The sequence below is a fragment of the Lissotriton helveticus genome, chromosome 1_2, assembly GCF_964261635.1.
Source record: "Lissotriton helveticus chromosome 1_2, aLisHel1.1, whole genome shotgun sequence".
Classification (NCBI taxonomy): domain Eukaryota; kingdom Metazoa; phylum Chordata; class Amphibia; order Caudata; family Salamandridae; genus Lissotriton; species Lissotriton helveticus.
The window spans coordinates 147,764,610-147,781,073 of NC_136058.1; the positions used below are offsets into that span (position 1 = coordinate 147,764,610).

General features: G+C 42.9%; 1 protein-coding gene across 1 annotated transcript in view; it reads left to right on the top strand.

The window, feature by feature from the left end:
* The first annotated feature begins 2,931 nt into the window (after window positions 1-2,931).
* FAM151A (family with sequence similarity 151 member A) overlaps window positions 2,932-16,464 on the top strand; it is a 203,165-nt gene continuing 189,632 nt past the window's right edge. The window contains exon 1 of the mRNA XM_078673442.1: window positions 2,932-3,596. Coding sequence (XP_078529568.1) covers window positions 3,479-3,596 — 118 coding nt within the window. The 5' untranslated portion in view covers window positions 2,932-3,478. The remainder of the gene's footprint in view (window positions 3,597-16,464) is intronic.

Genomic DNA, 16,464 nt, shown 5'->3' on the forward strand with positions numbered 1-16,464 from the left:
TAGAGACTTTTAGGTAAGCTAAATATGTCAATAAGGAGTATACCAATTTTACCATGTTGTAAGGAGGAGCACAAGCACTTTACCTCTGGTTAGCAGGGGTGAAGAGCACGGATTTCTATAGCCAGCAAAAATAGTGTTCAGGAAAAACGCGAAATAGATTTGAGGCGACGATGAAAAAACAAACAAATTTTGCTTCCATGATGATCTGTCTTTACCCTGAACACTACAATGATCATCTTTTTACCAGAGAGAGGCTCACATCAACCAAGTGAATCTCTCTGCTGAAACATTTTTTGACATCCGGGAGGCCACTTCTTTTGTGAACTGTCTAGCTAAAATCTCATTAATCTAAGGAGTTTCCATCAAATCGAACAATATCAAGAAGTGATCTTAAATGCCTTCCAGCATAGGGATACACAATAAGGATAAGCAGACTGATGCCAGGTTGGATCAGCGTATGTCACTCCTTCAGTAAAAAGCTTGCGCTGGCTTACAGTATTAGAAGGCCATTCCAAAGTGATCTGTTAAACAGGGTGCTTTGCAAATTTGCTTTTGTCCATCTGGTTTTAAAAATATTCAAATGCATGTTTACACAAAACGCCAATCATTGAAAATATGTTACACTACAGCTCCAAAGCCACCATCGCCACAGGAATAGGGTGACCTGAGCTTTGTGATCTCACTCCTACAACTCACTTGCCTGACTTGTCAGAGTCGTCACTAAGGAACTAATATTGTTTTAATTTACTTGTTGCAATTTATATTATAGAATAAATAAATAAAAAATTAAGAAGATGAAGAGAAAAACAATTGCACTGTTCACACTTTAATTTAAAAAAAATAAGAGGGTCAATGAATAATAGGACTGTCTAAGTCTTCTTGAGATTAAGTCCATGCCAATTAAGTAAACTTATGCAAAACAAAGTTCCAAATTAAATCATTAAAGGTTTATTCGAAATTAAGATAATTACAGAAGGCTTAATGTGGTAGTTAATCAATAGCAATCAATGTCTCAACATTAAATCAAAATCAAATAATGTGAGACAGCCAACAAAAGGTCTGCCTGCAAAGAAAACAAGCAGCCATAACTAGGTATAGTTCAGCAAGCAGTCTGACATGTCTAACTCCAAAGGAAAGCCGGAAACAGTCAATATAAGTCAGATGATAGGCTAGTATAGCGTCTGCACAATTAGAAGCGCTAAGAAATTCATGAAAGGCAAAGAAAGTCTAGGAAGCCAAAGAACATTGGTTGAAGATACAAAAACATCATCTTTTATAGGGTTTTAGGCAGAAAGCCACACACATTCAGTGCTGATATGTGACATTATAAGGTTGAACTACCAATGTATCATTTTAGTAAATCAATGAATATTCTAATTCATAAAATACTTTCCATACATCTAAAAACACCTACTTCTACCGCAAATTAGTGAATGAAGTGTGCACAGCAAATGAAGGAAATGGCATGATGTTTATGTAATGCAGAAATACAATAGATAGTTCAACTAACTAATGGTCCATAGGAAAGGCTTGGGGCAAGGGACCTTGAAAGTTACAAAGACAGAAACATCCTGGACATGCCTTCCTTAGGAGGAACCCAAATGATCTTATAAATATGTGCCCTATTCACGGAGAAAACTGGGTGTGGTGCTGGGGGCGTTCCCAGCAACATCCATGGCTAATAGATATGGTGCATTCCTGCCCTTTCCTTTTGTAGCAGGGCAGTGCAGCAGCAAAACCTGCCATGCTGCCCTACAGCAAAAAAACACATAAACGAGGCCCTTAGTGTTTTGTGGAACAAAATTAAGTGACAGTTACACTGTTAACACACATTTTTGTGCATTCTTCCCAGCGCTGTTTATCATTTTAAATTCTGACGTCAACAAATGTCAATCCTTGACCCACAGTTTTAATTCCGAATGGGTCTCGTGCAGTGCCAAAGTCGATTTGAAGACAAGCAAAGGTTGATCAAGCGAGTTAGGGGTCCCCAGAAAAGTTGTGTCATCCTACACTGAAGATGGCTCAGTCATTAAGCGCCTGCATTCAACATCAGAACTACCCACAGTGTTTATTGATGGTTGAACTCAGATAGATCTGTGCACTCATTTCTACAGGAATTCCACTGACCTTTGGGGGTTGTTAGGCTATATGTATGTAGGGGTATTGATATAGCACATTCCTAGCTGGGAAGCCACAAAGGGCTGAACAGAGGGGCAAGAGCACAAGGAACATGTTAAAGAATGTTCATAGAGAGGTAGAGATGGGTGTAAAGATCGTGGGGGAGTGATAGCTTGTGTGAACTGATGTGTGTTCAGTTTCTCTTGGTCTGCCTTTAGCCAAGACCTTTTGATTTAACTAATTTATATATATAATGTAGAGAAGCTTTCAGACAGCCCTATTCATCCATTGGTCTACTGTTGTGTCATTCACATTTTTCTTCCTCCCACTATACACGATAGGGCAGTTGGTCAGCGTTCTTCAGCCACTGGCTAACTTCACTGTGAATGACACATTCCACTCTTTCACAAATAGCACATCCTTACAAAGTAGTTCCCGTCACTATCATGGACTAATATGGCAATGTGGGCCTTGCAAGGCCCCAAAAAATACCTTTGTGTTTAGTTAATGTTTACTTTTTATATTGGTGAGGGCCAGGCAGCCAATAAAAAAATAAAGTTTTACAAACACCATGACAAAACTGAACAAGCATTTACAAAGCTAAAAGGCTGCAGCCAATGCCAGAGCTATTGACTTTGCCAATGCTTGTTCTGAATTGCAGGAGTCTTGGTGAAAGGCTGTGGCAGCCAGAGATCCCATAGCCGTGCTGATTTAGCCATTTATGGACGACCGATCCAAGATATGATAGGCCTTCCTCTCACAAGAGCATCAGATAATGTTATGATACTTTAAGCAGTGACCTTCTGAAAGATCAGTCGTCAGGAGGTAAACCGCCCAGACATGCGTTTTATAACCACCTCGTTCCCAGCACAGGTACACTCTGAGCTTTCAAAGGGCAAGGGCCAAGTGCATGGGAATGAGTAATTTAAAACTCCATTCTTTGAGAGAACAATAATTAACTGCAAGGGTTGAGTATCTTGCAGCAGCTGAAGGGATAGCGGCCTGAAGCCTCCCTGTAACTTTAGAAGTGGATTTATAGAAGCCCATGCATTCCTCGGGGCGCTAAGGGAGACATCAGGTTTCCTTGGACTCAGGTGTGTATTCCTGCTCTTTATGTGCACAGGCACATACAGACACAGGCACGGGGACAGGTGGCGCAGGCATAACCCACATCTCCCAGAGTTATAAAACAACCCGGAGAGAGACACCCTCCCAGTTGCCTCTGCGCCTCCGAGGACAGCTGGGAATGGTCCTGGTGGGGGGCTGCTGACGACAAGGCGGGCTCGGGGGAGAGGGAACGGCTCAAGGACGCACGCCTCAGAGCCCTGAAGAAGCAGCCCTTGCCAGAAAGGGACCCGCGATGGCCGTCTCCAAGCGGTGCGATTTCCTGAGGACTGCCGGCGGAGTGGCGGTCTTCGTGGCGGTCTGCATCGCCATCGCCGTGGTGTGCCTGACGGTGGGCCGGACCCCCAGCAGAGGTACCTTCTGCATCCCACCCGCACCCCCCTTCTGTATCTTCCACTCACTTCAGACTCGGGATTTTATTTCATTTATTTTCTCAATGTCTTTGTAGTTGTACAGTGGAATTGCGTGATCACTAGTTACTTGGTAGAAACTGGCCCCTAATCCCATCCTCTCATTTAGTGTTCCTTCATCTTCGAGACAGAGACCCCGAAACTCTCTTTGAAAACGACAGGAAGGGGGACTAAAGTAATCCGTGCCCCCTAGCTGTTCTTTCAGACGTCCCACTGTGCTGGTGGTGATGGTTCTGTGTGCTGACTCACTAACACAGAGAATGACACAGCACATTGGCTAAGACCTCCAACCTCATCTCATAGATAGGTGCATCGATTCAGCCTTCTACAGCTAAGGGTTTATACCAGGGCACTATTGGGTGTTGAGTTACACTTTAATTTAGAGTCAAAGCAAACTGTGGTTGTGTTTTTGTATCACAACAGAAGCACAAGTGGGAACAGGTTACTCACCGAAGATGAGACCGAGCCAGGCGTCTTTTGTACTGAGTATGTATAGATTAACGAGCGAGTTAAAGACATTTAGGGATGGATTAACTAGGTTTTCAAGCAACGCTGCGCTACAATGCATGAAAGGAGGACGGCAGAACAGGTCCATAGCTGCTAATATATGGTGCTGTTTCTCCCCCTCTCCCTGCACGAGTGCGCTTTCGGCTATCTTGTGCACACGCACAACCTTGCACCATAGTGCAATTTAGAGCAAGGGTTTGTGTATGTGTGTGAAGTCTAGTATAGGTCTTGCTGATGCTTAGACGTAGTTTCAAACACTTTTCCCACTTTGTATGTGTCCACAAATGTAAAGTTGGAAACATTGTGGAAAAAGTAAACATTTCTCAAACTTTAGTGCTGCCTCAAGAGGGTGTAGATTTTTGGCTCATAATCCTGCCTACCTTATTAGTAGATAGGGCTTTTCGTAAAAACCCATTGGTAGTTGCATGGAGAACGCCAAAGTACCACCCATGGAACCCCGCCACGAGACAAAGTAGCACAAAAGCTACTTTGCATTACTTTAGGCTACTTTCCAGTGCACATCATTGTTTGCTCTGAAAAGTAAATCCAGAAAAATACATTTAGCACAGGTTTGCGATATTTTTGTGATACAAACTGCCTCAAATATTAGTAATTCTGTTTCGTAGTCTCTGTATACTATGTGTCTGATTCTGTATTTGAATACTCACCTAATTTAGTCTGAACAGCGGGAATTAGTGTGTAGTGTTCATGGTAGGAGTTAGTTTCTGGCATTACACGGATAAAGGACATCAAAATACATTGAGTGCACATCTTGCTTGTAGGACAGGCGAGTTAGGAGTGTGTAAAAGATTAAACACTTCTCATTGAAAACTAGCAAGTGGACATTTTAGCTATTACTCAACATTGTTGCGTATAGTAATGGGGAACACTGCAAATGTGTCTACAAAACATGCTACTCCAATAGGAAACCCTCTCGGCCCTTCCAAGGCACATAAATGTGGTCAGTGCAGAGCAAGACTTAAATGTGTGTAAGAACCTCCCTCGATTATTGTATTGTTTTTAGCACCTTAGCAAGCTCCTCATTCATCCTCCATTTCTTTTGCTCCTTTTTATGAGGTCGAGAATATATTCCATTTAGGTTTCTTAGGCTGAGTTAGTCCACTGTAGCTGCAACCTAGAAAGACCTGTTCCCCTGTCTAAACCAACGAGTTTATTGTTTAGTTTTACACAGCCATCCCATTGCAAGCCCAAAAGTAACATTGTCAAGAATGGTGAGTGTGTGTGTGTTCCTGCAGTGCTCCAGGAAGTCTAAAGCACTTTCACAAGTTTACCATATAGTAGATACCATAGAAGGCGAGTGAGGCTAATAGGAAATGTAAATTAGCCACCTAATTATATCTGTGTGGAGACTTTGCCTCTACCCAGATCAAGACCCAGTTACCCTTCACCACTTTCCTAAATGGCCGCCAGCAGGTTTACCTCTGTAATACGGGGTAGCCCTGAGAATAGTGGGCAGTGGTCGACATCGGTTGTATGTCACTACAATGGTGACAAATACCACACATATTTCATCACACAATATTTTACCACGCATATGCCTTCACCACACATGCCTTTACCACGCATGGGAAGTCTATTTAAGGTAAGTATATTTAAGGTAAGCGTTATACCAGAGATGGAGTAGTGCACTACCAAGGTGATATTCTCAATAAAATGTCTTGACTTTGTTTAGTTGAATCAAATAAATCCTTTATTTTCAATGTCACTGCAAAGTTCCAGCCAACGCGTTTCTTTCATGAAGCAATGAACTTCTTCAAGGCATTAGTAGGTTTATGGACGGTGGAGAGAAAGGTACTTCTGGTCCCCGTATGATACGCACGATGCGAGCTTGCTGGAACTTTGTAGTGTCAGATGGCATTGAAAATAAAGGATTTATTTGATTCAACTAAACAAAGTCAAGACATTTTATTAAGAATATCACCTTGGTAGTGCACCACTCCATCTCTGGTATAGTATCCTATCTGCCTGGCAGCTGGCACCAAACAACGGCAGGTTCAGTAGTTGTATGTGCACACTGACTCAAACTATCTTTTGATAAAATATAAGGGGAACACAGCAGGGATGGTGCGGCTACTACGGGCCACCGTTGCTCGCCTTCCTCTATTTCAAGCGTTACAGTTATATATAAATATATATATATATATATAAAATCTTTTTATCATCATAAGGTTAGGTATATATATATATATATTTGTATACATACATTTATTCATATATATATATATTTAGCTCATAGGGGTGACCAACAGTTCAAGTAGCACTCGGACTCGGCACGCTTTTCCCCAGTAAAAGCATTTATTGGTTTACACAGCTTTTGATTCCCAGTCTCTTAAAGCAGGTGACCGCAGCCTTACGCGTTTCGTGATTCCACTTCCTCAGAGGCTGCAGCCGTCGAGGGAGCATGTTGGGTCACACCCTCCTTTAAGCCGAGATCGCGCGCTGAATCCAGCTGCTCTCTATGAGGCAATGCGCCAGGCCTCTGGGAGATGTAGTCCATGGAATAAAATCCTGAATGGATGGTCCCTTAAATAAATGCTGCATTAGAAGCTCTCCATGAGCCCCAAGAACCAAGCTGTGCCTAATCCATGTGCCGTGCCCCATGTGAAGCACCGCAAATGTTGTGACTTGCTGGCCCCCACAACACAGGGTGGTGCTACTTAGCGGTAGGACAGCCGCTTCAATATTCAGCTCATAGGGGTGACCAACAGTTCAAGTAGCGAGCAGAGCGACAGGTCTTTTTGTGTTCATGGAGTAGCGTGTGTTCCATCTGTTATGTGCTTTTATGACAGTATACAACGGACTTTCCAGGGTCATTGCATATGCCCATCCAGGGCTTCATAACGAATTAGAGCACTGCCCTATCAAACTTGGGGCACTCGTAACGAAGAGCTATACTGTAAATGCGTATATATGTTGAATCATGCGACATTCAGTACGCTCGATCCTGGCATTGGTGGTGAAATGTCTATGATTGTTATTAACTCTGACACTGCTTAAATTGAGAGTTGTGTTTGAACCATGAATTGTTTATGGCACACGGATTAATTTAAATTGTATATAAACTTTTGAATTATGCCCTGCTGCCTGAAGTAGGAATGGCGACACGAGCCTGACCTGTTGCCTAGTAATGACGTATAAATTACGAGGTTCGTGTGTGGCAGCCGTCTAAAACTCTGACGAAGGCTTACCGCTGAAACGGGTTTGTTTTCTTATTCTTTTGTGCCATTAAATCCAGAGAAGGATTAACCCCCCGTGAGTACTGGTATTTATTGCTGGAACGTTGGGATATACATATATAAATAGGTTCAGAACGGTGTGGACTACGTCTCCCAGAAGGCCTCATGGTCACGCCCAACGGGGCGGGAGATGTTTGAGAGTAGAAGCACCTGCAAAACGCTTTGCCCTCGCACTCATTTAAAGCCACTGATGAAGAGAGTAACTTGAAACGTGTCTGGCTGGGAACTATGGTGTCATTTTTTGCTCATCAAAAGGATCCTTTGTTGGCATGCTGTCATTCGCAATAAAGATCTGCTGCACATGATTTGGTCTTCTCGGGCTCTTCCTAAATTGGGACTGCTAGTTTTGGATGTGGTTACGGCCTGCCCGGGTCGTTGGAGAGAGCCGACTGCTGTTTGTGAGCGGGTCCGCGGCGGCATCGGAAGATGCGGCCAATTTGCGGAGAAGAATGAGCACGCACTTGTGCAGTAGGGTGCTTGCTCACAGGAGGAATGACAGCAGCAAAGCGGGACAAAGGACTGGAGATGGAGCACCTGAATTGTTAGGATATTGGTGACTAGGGGGCAACGTACCCACTGAGGTTCAGAACGGTGTGGACTACGTCTCCCAGAAGGCCTCATGGCCACGCCCAACGGGGCGGGAGATGTTTGAGAGTAGAAGCACCTGCAAAACGCTTTCCCCTCGCACTCCTTCAAAGCCACTGATGAGGAGAGTAACTTGAAACGCGTCTGGCTGGGAACTATGGTGTGATTTTTTGCTCATCAAAAGGATCCTTTGTTGGCATGCTGTCATTCGCAATAAAGATCTGCTGCACATGATTTGGTCTTCTCGAACTCTTCCTAAATTGGGACTGCTAGTTTTGGATGTATATATATATAAATATTCACTGAAAAAACCATAGGTTATAGACCATATATAGTTAGGAATTTGCATTTACAAAACCTTGAAAATTCACTGAAAAAACCATAGGTTAGAGACCATATATAGTTAGCTGGACATTTTATTGACATAAAACCAATGAAATTCCATATATAGTTAGTTGCACTAACTATATATCGCGCACCCGCAATCCACTGCTGATGATGTCACATATTACATCATTCATGACATGGTCAGTGACATCACTGATGACATCACTGATGACATCTCAAATGACATCACTGATGACATCACTGATGACATCTCGATCGTACCGAGAGACAAGATGGCGGCCGCTCCGGACTGTTTAGAATGTTGACAGACACCGGAGAGCCAATCAGCTTCGCTTCGCGAAGTTCCGTTACGCGTCAGGTACGCGAACCGGGGCGCTAACCGGAGCGCTGTCACAGATATATATATTTTTTTAAGCGTTAATTTCTCAAAATCCACTGGAGCACATATATTGAGACATAGCAAAGGCACGTCGGGCAAACCATATCTACAATTTTGCCAAGTTTCATGTAAATCTATTCAGCCGTTCGAGCTAAAAGTGAGTCCAACCGCCCTATGGAAAAATGAATGGGAAAAACGTGTTTTGGGACCCCCCTTTTTTCTCGGCCCCCCCTTGACGAAACCCCCCCAACTTTTTAGGGGCTGCTCAGAAACAAAATGTGCCATTTTCCTGAAAATTTCAGCCAATTCCGTCTACAAACGCCAAAGTTATTAGACATAGAATTTTCAGAAATCCCATAGAGAAAAAATCCTAACTATATATACCCACTGGCTATCGCCAGTAGGTAATATACATATATAAACATATATAATCTGCATATCTATATAAATATAAATGCATGCATACATATACATATATGCATACATATGCATGTTATTTACATGAAAGTTTTAAAAACACTAATAAAAGCAAAGCTAAAAAGCCACCTCATTACAAACAGAATGGCTTTAACTTAAACGAGGGCGAGATCTATTGCATTTTCAATGCTTGTTTACTTTGGTTCTATCAAGAAGGCATTCAGATGTGTCACACATTTGCCATAAATTCTGAATGTTAGCACTCTAGTTGCTCATTAGATCACTGTAGTAAAGCTAGTGCTCACCAGGGAAGTCTGCTGCTAATCATGGTTTGCAGCCATTTTCCCGCATTTTTTATCCCGCAGACTTTCAGTCCGCATACCATTATCCCGCAAGGTCATTGACCTCGCATACCATTATCCCGCATTTTTTCAAAACGCATGTGCATTTATCGCGCATGCCTTTACAAAGAATTACGTTTTAAAGGCATGTATGGTAAATGCATTTGCGTTGTGAAAACCACGATGACGAGAGAGGTAAGTGGGTTTGTGTTAATTTTTTCGTGGGTTAGTGATTGTGTAGTGTAGTGTAGTGTTGTGTAGTGTAGTGTTGTGTTAGTGTAGTGTAGAGTTGTGGTGGTTGTTTAGTGTAGGGTCATGCTGGGGGTAGTGTTTTAGGGTTTAGGGTTGTGTTGTAGTGTTTGCGTAGTGTAGGGTCATGCTGGGGGTAGTGTTTTAGGGTTTAGGGTAGTGTTGTAGTGTTTGCGTAGTGTAGGGTCATGCTGGGGGTAGTGTTTTAGGGTTTAGGGTTGTGTTGTAGTGTTTGCGTAGTGTAGGGTCATGCTGGGGCTAGTGTTTTAGGGGTTAGGGTAGTGTTGTAGTGTTTGCGTAGTGTAGGGTCATGCTGGGCGTAGTGTTTTAGGGTTTAGGGTAGTGTTGTAGTGTTTGCGTAGTGTAGGGTCATGCTGGGGGTAGTGTTTTAGGGTTTTGGGTAGTGTTGTAGTGTTTGCGTAGTGTAGGGTCATGCTGGGGTGTAGTGTTTTAGGGTTTAGGGTAGTGTTGTAGTGTTTGCGTAGTGTAGGGTCATGCTGGGGGTAGTGTTTTAGGGTTTTGGGTAGTGTTGTAGTGTTTGCGTAGTGTAGGGTCATGCTGGGGTGTAGTGTTTTAGGGTTTTGGGTAGTGTTGTAGTGTTTGCGTAGTGTAGGGTCATGCTGGGGTGTAGTGTTTTAGGGTTTTGGGTAGTGTTGTAGTGTTTGCGTAGTGTAGGGTCATGCTGGGGGTAGTGTTTTAGGGTTTTGGGTAGTGTTTTAGTGTTTGCGTAGTGTAGGGTCATGCTGGGGGGTAGTGTTTTAGGGTTTTGGGTAGTGTTGTAGTGTTTGCGTAGTGTAGGGTCATGCTGGGGGTAGTGTTTTAGGGTTTTGGGTAGTGTTGTAGTGTTTGCGTAGTGTAGGGCATGCTGGGGGTAGTGTTTTAGGGTTTAGGGTAGTGTTGTAGTGTTTGCGTAGTGTAGGGTCATGCTGGGGGTAGTGTTTTAGGGTTTAGGGTAGTGTTGTAGTGTTTGCGTAGTGTAGGGTCATGCTGGGGGTAGTGTTTTAGGGTTTAGGGTAGTGTTGTAGTGTTTGCGTAGTGTAGGGTCATGCTGGGGGTAGTGTTTTAGGGTTTAGGGTAGTGTTGTAGTGTTTGCGTAGTGTAGGGTCATGCTGGGGGTAGTGTTTTAGGGTTTAGGGTAGTGTTGTAGTGTTTGCGTAGTGTAGGGTCATGCTGGGGTGTAGTGTTTTAGGGTTTTGGGTAGTGTTGTAGTGTTTGCGTAGTGTAGGGTCATGCTGGGGGTAGTGTTTTAGGGTTTAGGGTAGTGTTGTAGTGTTTGCGTAGTGTAGGGTCATGCTGGGGTGTAGTGTTTTAGGGTTTTGGGTAGTGTTGTAGTGTTTGCGTAGTGTAGGGTCATGCTGGGGGTAGTGTTTTAGGGTTTAGGGTAGTGTTGTAGTGTTTGCGTAGTGTAGGGGCATGCTGGGGGTAGTGTTTTAGGGTTTAGGGTAGTGTTGTAGTGTTTGCGTAGTGTAGGGTCATGCTGGGGGTAGTGTTTTAGGGTTTAGGGTTGTGTTGTAGTGTTTACGTAGTGTAGGGTCATGCTGGGGCTAGTGTTTTAGGGTTTAGGGTAGTGTTGTAGTGTTTGCGTAGTGTAGGGTCATGCTGGGCGTAGTGTTTTAGGGTTTAGGATAGTGTTGTAGTGTTTGCGTAGTGTAGGGTCATGCTGGGGGTAGTGTTTTAGGGTTTTGGGTAGTGTTGTAGTGTTTGCGTAGTGTAGGGTCATGCTGGGGTGTAGTATTTTAGGGTTTAGGGTAGTGTTGTAGTGTTTGCGTAGTGTAGGGTCATGCTGGGGGTAGTGTTTTAGGGTTTTGGGTAGTGTTGTAGTGTTTGCGTAGTGTAGGGTCATGCTGGGGGTAGTGTTTTAGGGTTTTGGGTAGTGTTGTAGTGTTTGCGTAGTGTAGGGTCATGCTGGGGTGTAGTGTTTTAGGGTTTTGGGTAGTGTTGTAGTGTTTGCGTAGTGTAGGGTCATGCTGGGGGTAGTGTTTTAGGGTTTTGGGTAGTGTTGTAGTGTTTGCGTAGTGTAGGGTCATGCTGGGGGTAGTGTTTTAGGGTTTTGGGTAGTGTTGTAGTGTTTGCGTAGTGTAGGGTCATGCTGGGGGGTAGTGTTTTAGGGTTTTGGGTAGTGTTGTAGTGTTTGCGTAGTGTAGGGTCATGCTGGGGGTAGTGTTTTAGGGTTTTGGGTAGTGTTGTAGTGTTTACGTAGTGTAGGGTCATGCTGGGGGTAGTGTTTTAGGGTTTAGGGTAGTGTTGTAGTGTTTGCGTAGTGTAGGGTCATGCTGGGGGTAGTGTTTTAGGGTTTAGGGTAGTGTTGTAGTGTTTGCGTAGTGTAGGGTCATGCTGGGGGTAGTGTTTTAGGGTTTAGGGTAGTGTTGTAGTGTTTGCATAGTGTAGGGTCATGCTGGGGGTAGTGTTTTAGGGTTTAGGGTAGTGTTGTAGTGTTTGCGTAGTGTAGGGTCATGCTGGGGTGTAGTGTTTTAGGGTTTTGGGTAGTGTTGTAGTGTTTGCGTAGTGTAGGGTCATGCTGGGGGTAGTGTTTTAGGGTTTAGGGTAGTGTTGTAGTGTTTGCGTAGTGTAGGGTCATGCTGGGGTGTAGTGTTTTAGGGTTTTGGGTAGTGTTGTAGTGTTTGCGTAGTGTAGGGTCATGCTGGGGGTAGTGTTTTAGGGTTTAGGGTAGTGTTGTAGTGTTTGCGTAGTGTAGGGTCATGCTGGGGGTAGTGTTTAGGGTTGTGTTGTAGTGTTTGCGTAGTGTAGGGTCATGCTGGGGGTAGTGTTTTAGGGTTTAGGGTTGTGTTGTAGTGTTTGTGTAGTGTAGGGTCATGCTGGGGGTAGTGTTTTAGGGTTTAGGGTAGTGTTGTAGTGTTTGCGTAGTGTAGGGTCATGCTGGGGTGTAGTGTTTTAGGGTTTTGGGTAGTGTTGTAGTGTTTGCGTAGTGTAGGGTCATGCTGGGGGTAGTGTTTTAGGGTTTAGGGTAGTGTTGTAGTGTTTGTGTAGTGTAGGGTCATGCTGGGGGTAGTGTTTTAGGGTTTAGGGTAGTGTTGTACTGTTTGTGTAGTGTAGGGTCATGCTGGGGGTAGTGTTTTAGGGTTTAGGGTAGTTTAGTTGTTTAGTGTATGCTAAAGGCATTGTCGTTCTAAAAGTTTTCGTTATTTTAATTTGCGGCCTAATAGTACATGCGGGATTTTTTTTGCGGACTGATGGTATGCGGGATTTCGTCATATATTCGCTAATCATACTTTCTATGGCAAAATGAACCCCCTCATTTTGTTCCTTTTTAAATTATATGTTTTAAGAGTTACCACTTTATTCCAATCAAGATGGCTTCAGGTGTGCCATACCTTTGTAATAAGTAGGACTGTTAGCACTCTAGTTGTTCTTTAGAACACTCTGGGACATTCTGTCATTGGGCTATAGTTGGGCTACATCTGGCTGATATTTGGGCTACATTTGTTTTTTTTTGTCTCTGGTGGCCATCTTTGGGCTACATTGGGCTACATTGGGCTACATTGGGCTATATTGGGCTACACTTGGGCTCCAACATATATATAGCCCAATGTAGCCCAATATATATTTTTCAAAGTTAATTTTCGTAAAAACCACTGGAGCCTATATCTTGAGACATAGCAAAGGCACATCGGGCTACCAGTCCCTACAATTTTGCCAAGTTTGGTGTAAATCCATTCAGCCGTTCAGGCTAAAAGTGAGGCCAACCGCCCTATGGAAAATTGCATGGGAAAAACACGTTTTGGGACCCCCCTTTTTTCTCGGCCCCCCCTTGACGAAACCCCCCCAAATTTTCAGGGGCTGCTCAGAAACAAAATGTTCCATTTTCCTGACAATTTCAGCCAATTCTGTCCTCAAACGCCAAAGTTATTCGACATAGAATTTTCAAAAATCCCATAGGGATTGCCAGTAGGTAATATATATATATATATATATATATATATATATATACAGCCAAAAACCTCAAGCCATTGAATAAACACGCTTTGCATTTCTAAGTGGCCCGGATTGCTTTTCTTACCAAGGAGAAGGTTTTTGGCTGTATGCATAGGGACTCGCTATCCCATCCGGGGCCCGCCTTTGGAAAAGCGGCAGGGTTCTAAAGCGACTCGTCTGGTTGGATATATATATATATATATATATATATATATATATATATATATATCGCCAGTAGACGGAGCTGGAGAGCGCCACCGGCATAGGAGCTTTTCTGTCCGGAGGTGAGTGGGGATTTTCGAACCAAACACAAATTGGAGAGTGAAACCAAAGCGGCTTGTGTTGAAAGCACTTGAGAGACTGCGGTAGCACGGACTCTGTCGTCCCAATACGGTGCTGCCATTAAGCAGGATTTCCAAAGAAAAGAATACATACGCTAACCATCAGCATCTAAGATTGGAAATTTCGAATTTGGCATTATTAAGGAAATTGGGGTATTTTCTGCACGTATAGCAATGGAAGCACGGAAGGCAAAGTGTGCTAATAAGATAGCACTTACGTTTTCAACTGGAGTCTGGGATCGGACAATTACTCAACAATCTGACAACATGGAACGAGCGTCAGAACCATTGTTAAAACAATGTTTTGGACAGTTAGAACGCCAGTTCAAAAGAGAAATCAATAAAAGCTGGGAAATCATTGCACTGCAAAAATACTTGGACATTGATAGAGTACCGAGGGGGTTGAGAATTTTCACAATGCCCATATACCCGGAAAAAGACCTGAAATGTTAGAGTAGTGGGGGGCTAACAACATGACATGTTAAAACAATATGATGAAGATCCTCATAAAATATGCAAATATGGAATTGGATGAAACACACAAATTTGTTAAAGAATTAGAAGATAAATTCTTGCCTGATAATAAGGAAGAGGTGATAAAATATAGAAAAGAAATGGAAACACGACTGGAGATGAAATTCAACAAAGAAAACACAGGAAATACATCAGGGATGAAATTGATTATCAGGAAGGGAGAATCCCCACCTTTGCGAAAAGATTTTACACTCTTAAATTGAATTAGGGCAAAAACCTCAAACCAATCACTGTAGATACCACCAGTGTATCGGATGTTAGTGAGAATGAAGCAGCAGGCGGCACTAATCCACCTAAAGAAATTTCTTTTTTAGAAGAGGTGCACCTGATGCATCTGGACCAAACACTAGCCACAGGACAAGGGAGAGGAAGAGGTGGAGGGCGTGGAAGGGGAGATTCCAAATCTTCCGGAGCACAAGAAAAACCGAAGATCCTGGCGAAAGATAACAAGACCCCTTATGCAACCTTAAATCAGGCAAGTAGAACATGCAAATCTTATTATCAACTTGTCCAACCTTACTTTGCTGAGGAAGAACAACAACTCTTAAATAAAGGACTGACCTTTTGTCCGGAAAGAGACTTTGATTATACGAACACCAAAATTGCCATGTATAAGTATGTGAGAAAATTAAAACTAACTAAAACTCACATAAATTGCACAAGAGAAATCCAAGAAGTAAGTACTACTCAAGCAAATCCAATGGTTCCAAGCCCATTAACTATCGAACAAATTCTGGATTTAAAAAATCCTTTTGATCTGATGTATAACTTGGATGATTATACAACCACTGAAGGCCAAGTGTTAAGCGAATTGGGCATAGAGACAACGGGACGTACGCAGAGTGGCTTAAAGAACAAAACGAAATACTGCACGCATTTGTCAACAGGCAATAAGATAGATCAATTTTCAGGGGCAGTAATGAATGAATTGGACAACTTACAAAAAACATGTAACAATGGGAAAAAATAAAATTTGCCCACAAATGAGCGAACAGCAATAAAAACACTAATGGACAACAGTGAGATAGTTATTAAGCCCGTCGACAAAGGCGGCAACATAGTCATACAAAATCGATCAGATTATATTACAGAAGCCTGGGAGACACAAATAAATATCACAAATTACAAGACAATCCGATCAATGGGATGATGATGGAATTGGAAAAATGTCTTGTAGCATGGAGAGATGGGGGTCTTATAAGTGAAACAGAATTCCAATTCCTACGGAAGGAACATCCGACCATACCAATCATTTATTTCCTTCCAAAAATTCACAAGACTTTAGTCAACCCTCCAGGACGCCCCATCGTTTCCACATGTGACTCACTATATGAAAACGTGTCCATATATGAGGATTATTACTTGGCACCGATGGTTCAGGACCTCAGCTCGTATTTAAAAGATACTGGCAATTTCCTACGGACATTGGCCCATACCACTTGGAATGCCAACTATATCATGGCCAAAATTGACATTGTATCCTTGTATACATCGATCCAACACAAGATTGGGCTGCAGGCCTGTGCGTATTTTCTCAAACAACACAATATAAAAGATTTACAACACTCAGCCATGCTCCTTACTGTGATTGAGCTATGCCTCAATAATATGTTCCTGTTTGATCATGAACTGTTCAAACAACACTGTGGGACTACCATGGGCTTTTCCTTCTCACCTAATTACGCCAACCTCACCATGGGGTGGTGGGAGAAGGAGATTGCCTGGGGGCCTGAAAATCAAGATGAGCTGGATAAAGTTATTTTATGGTTACGTTACATTGACGATTTATCCGTCATTTCGAATGGTGAGAAAGAGGAATTTCTGTCCTATTTCAATAAATTGAGTCAAAATGATGTTGGGCTGGCATTTACCTATTCAACCAGTAACACTACAGTAAACTTCCTGGATACAACGTTCTAT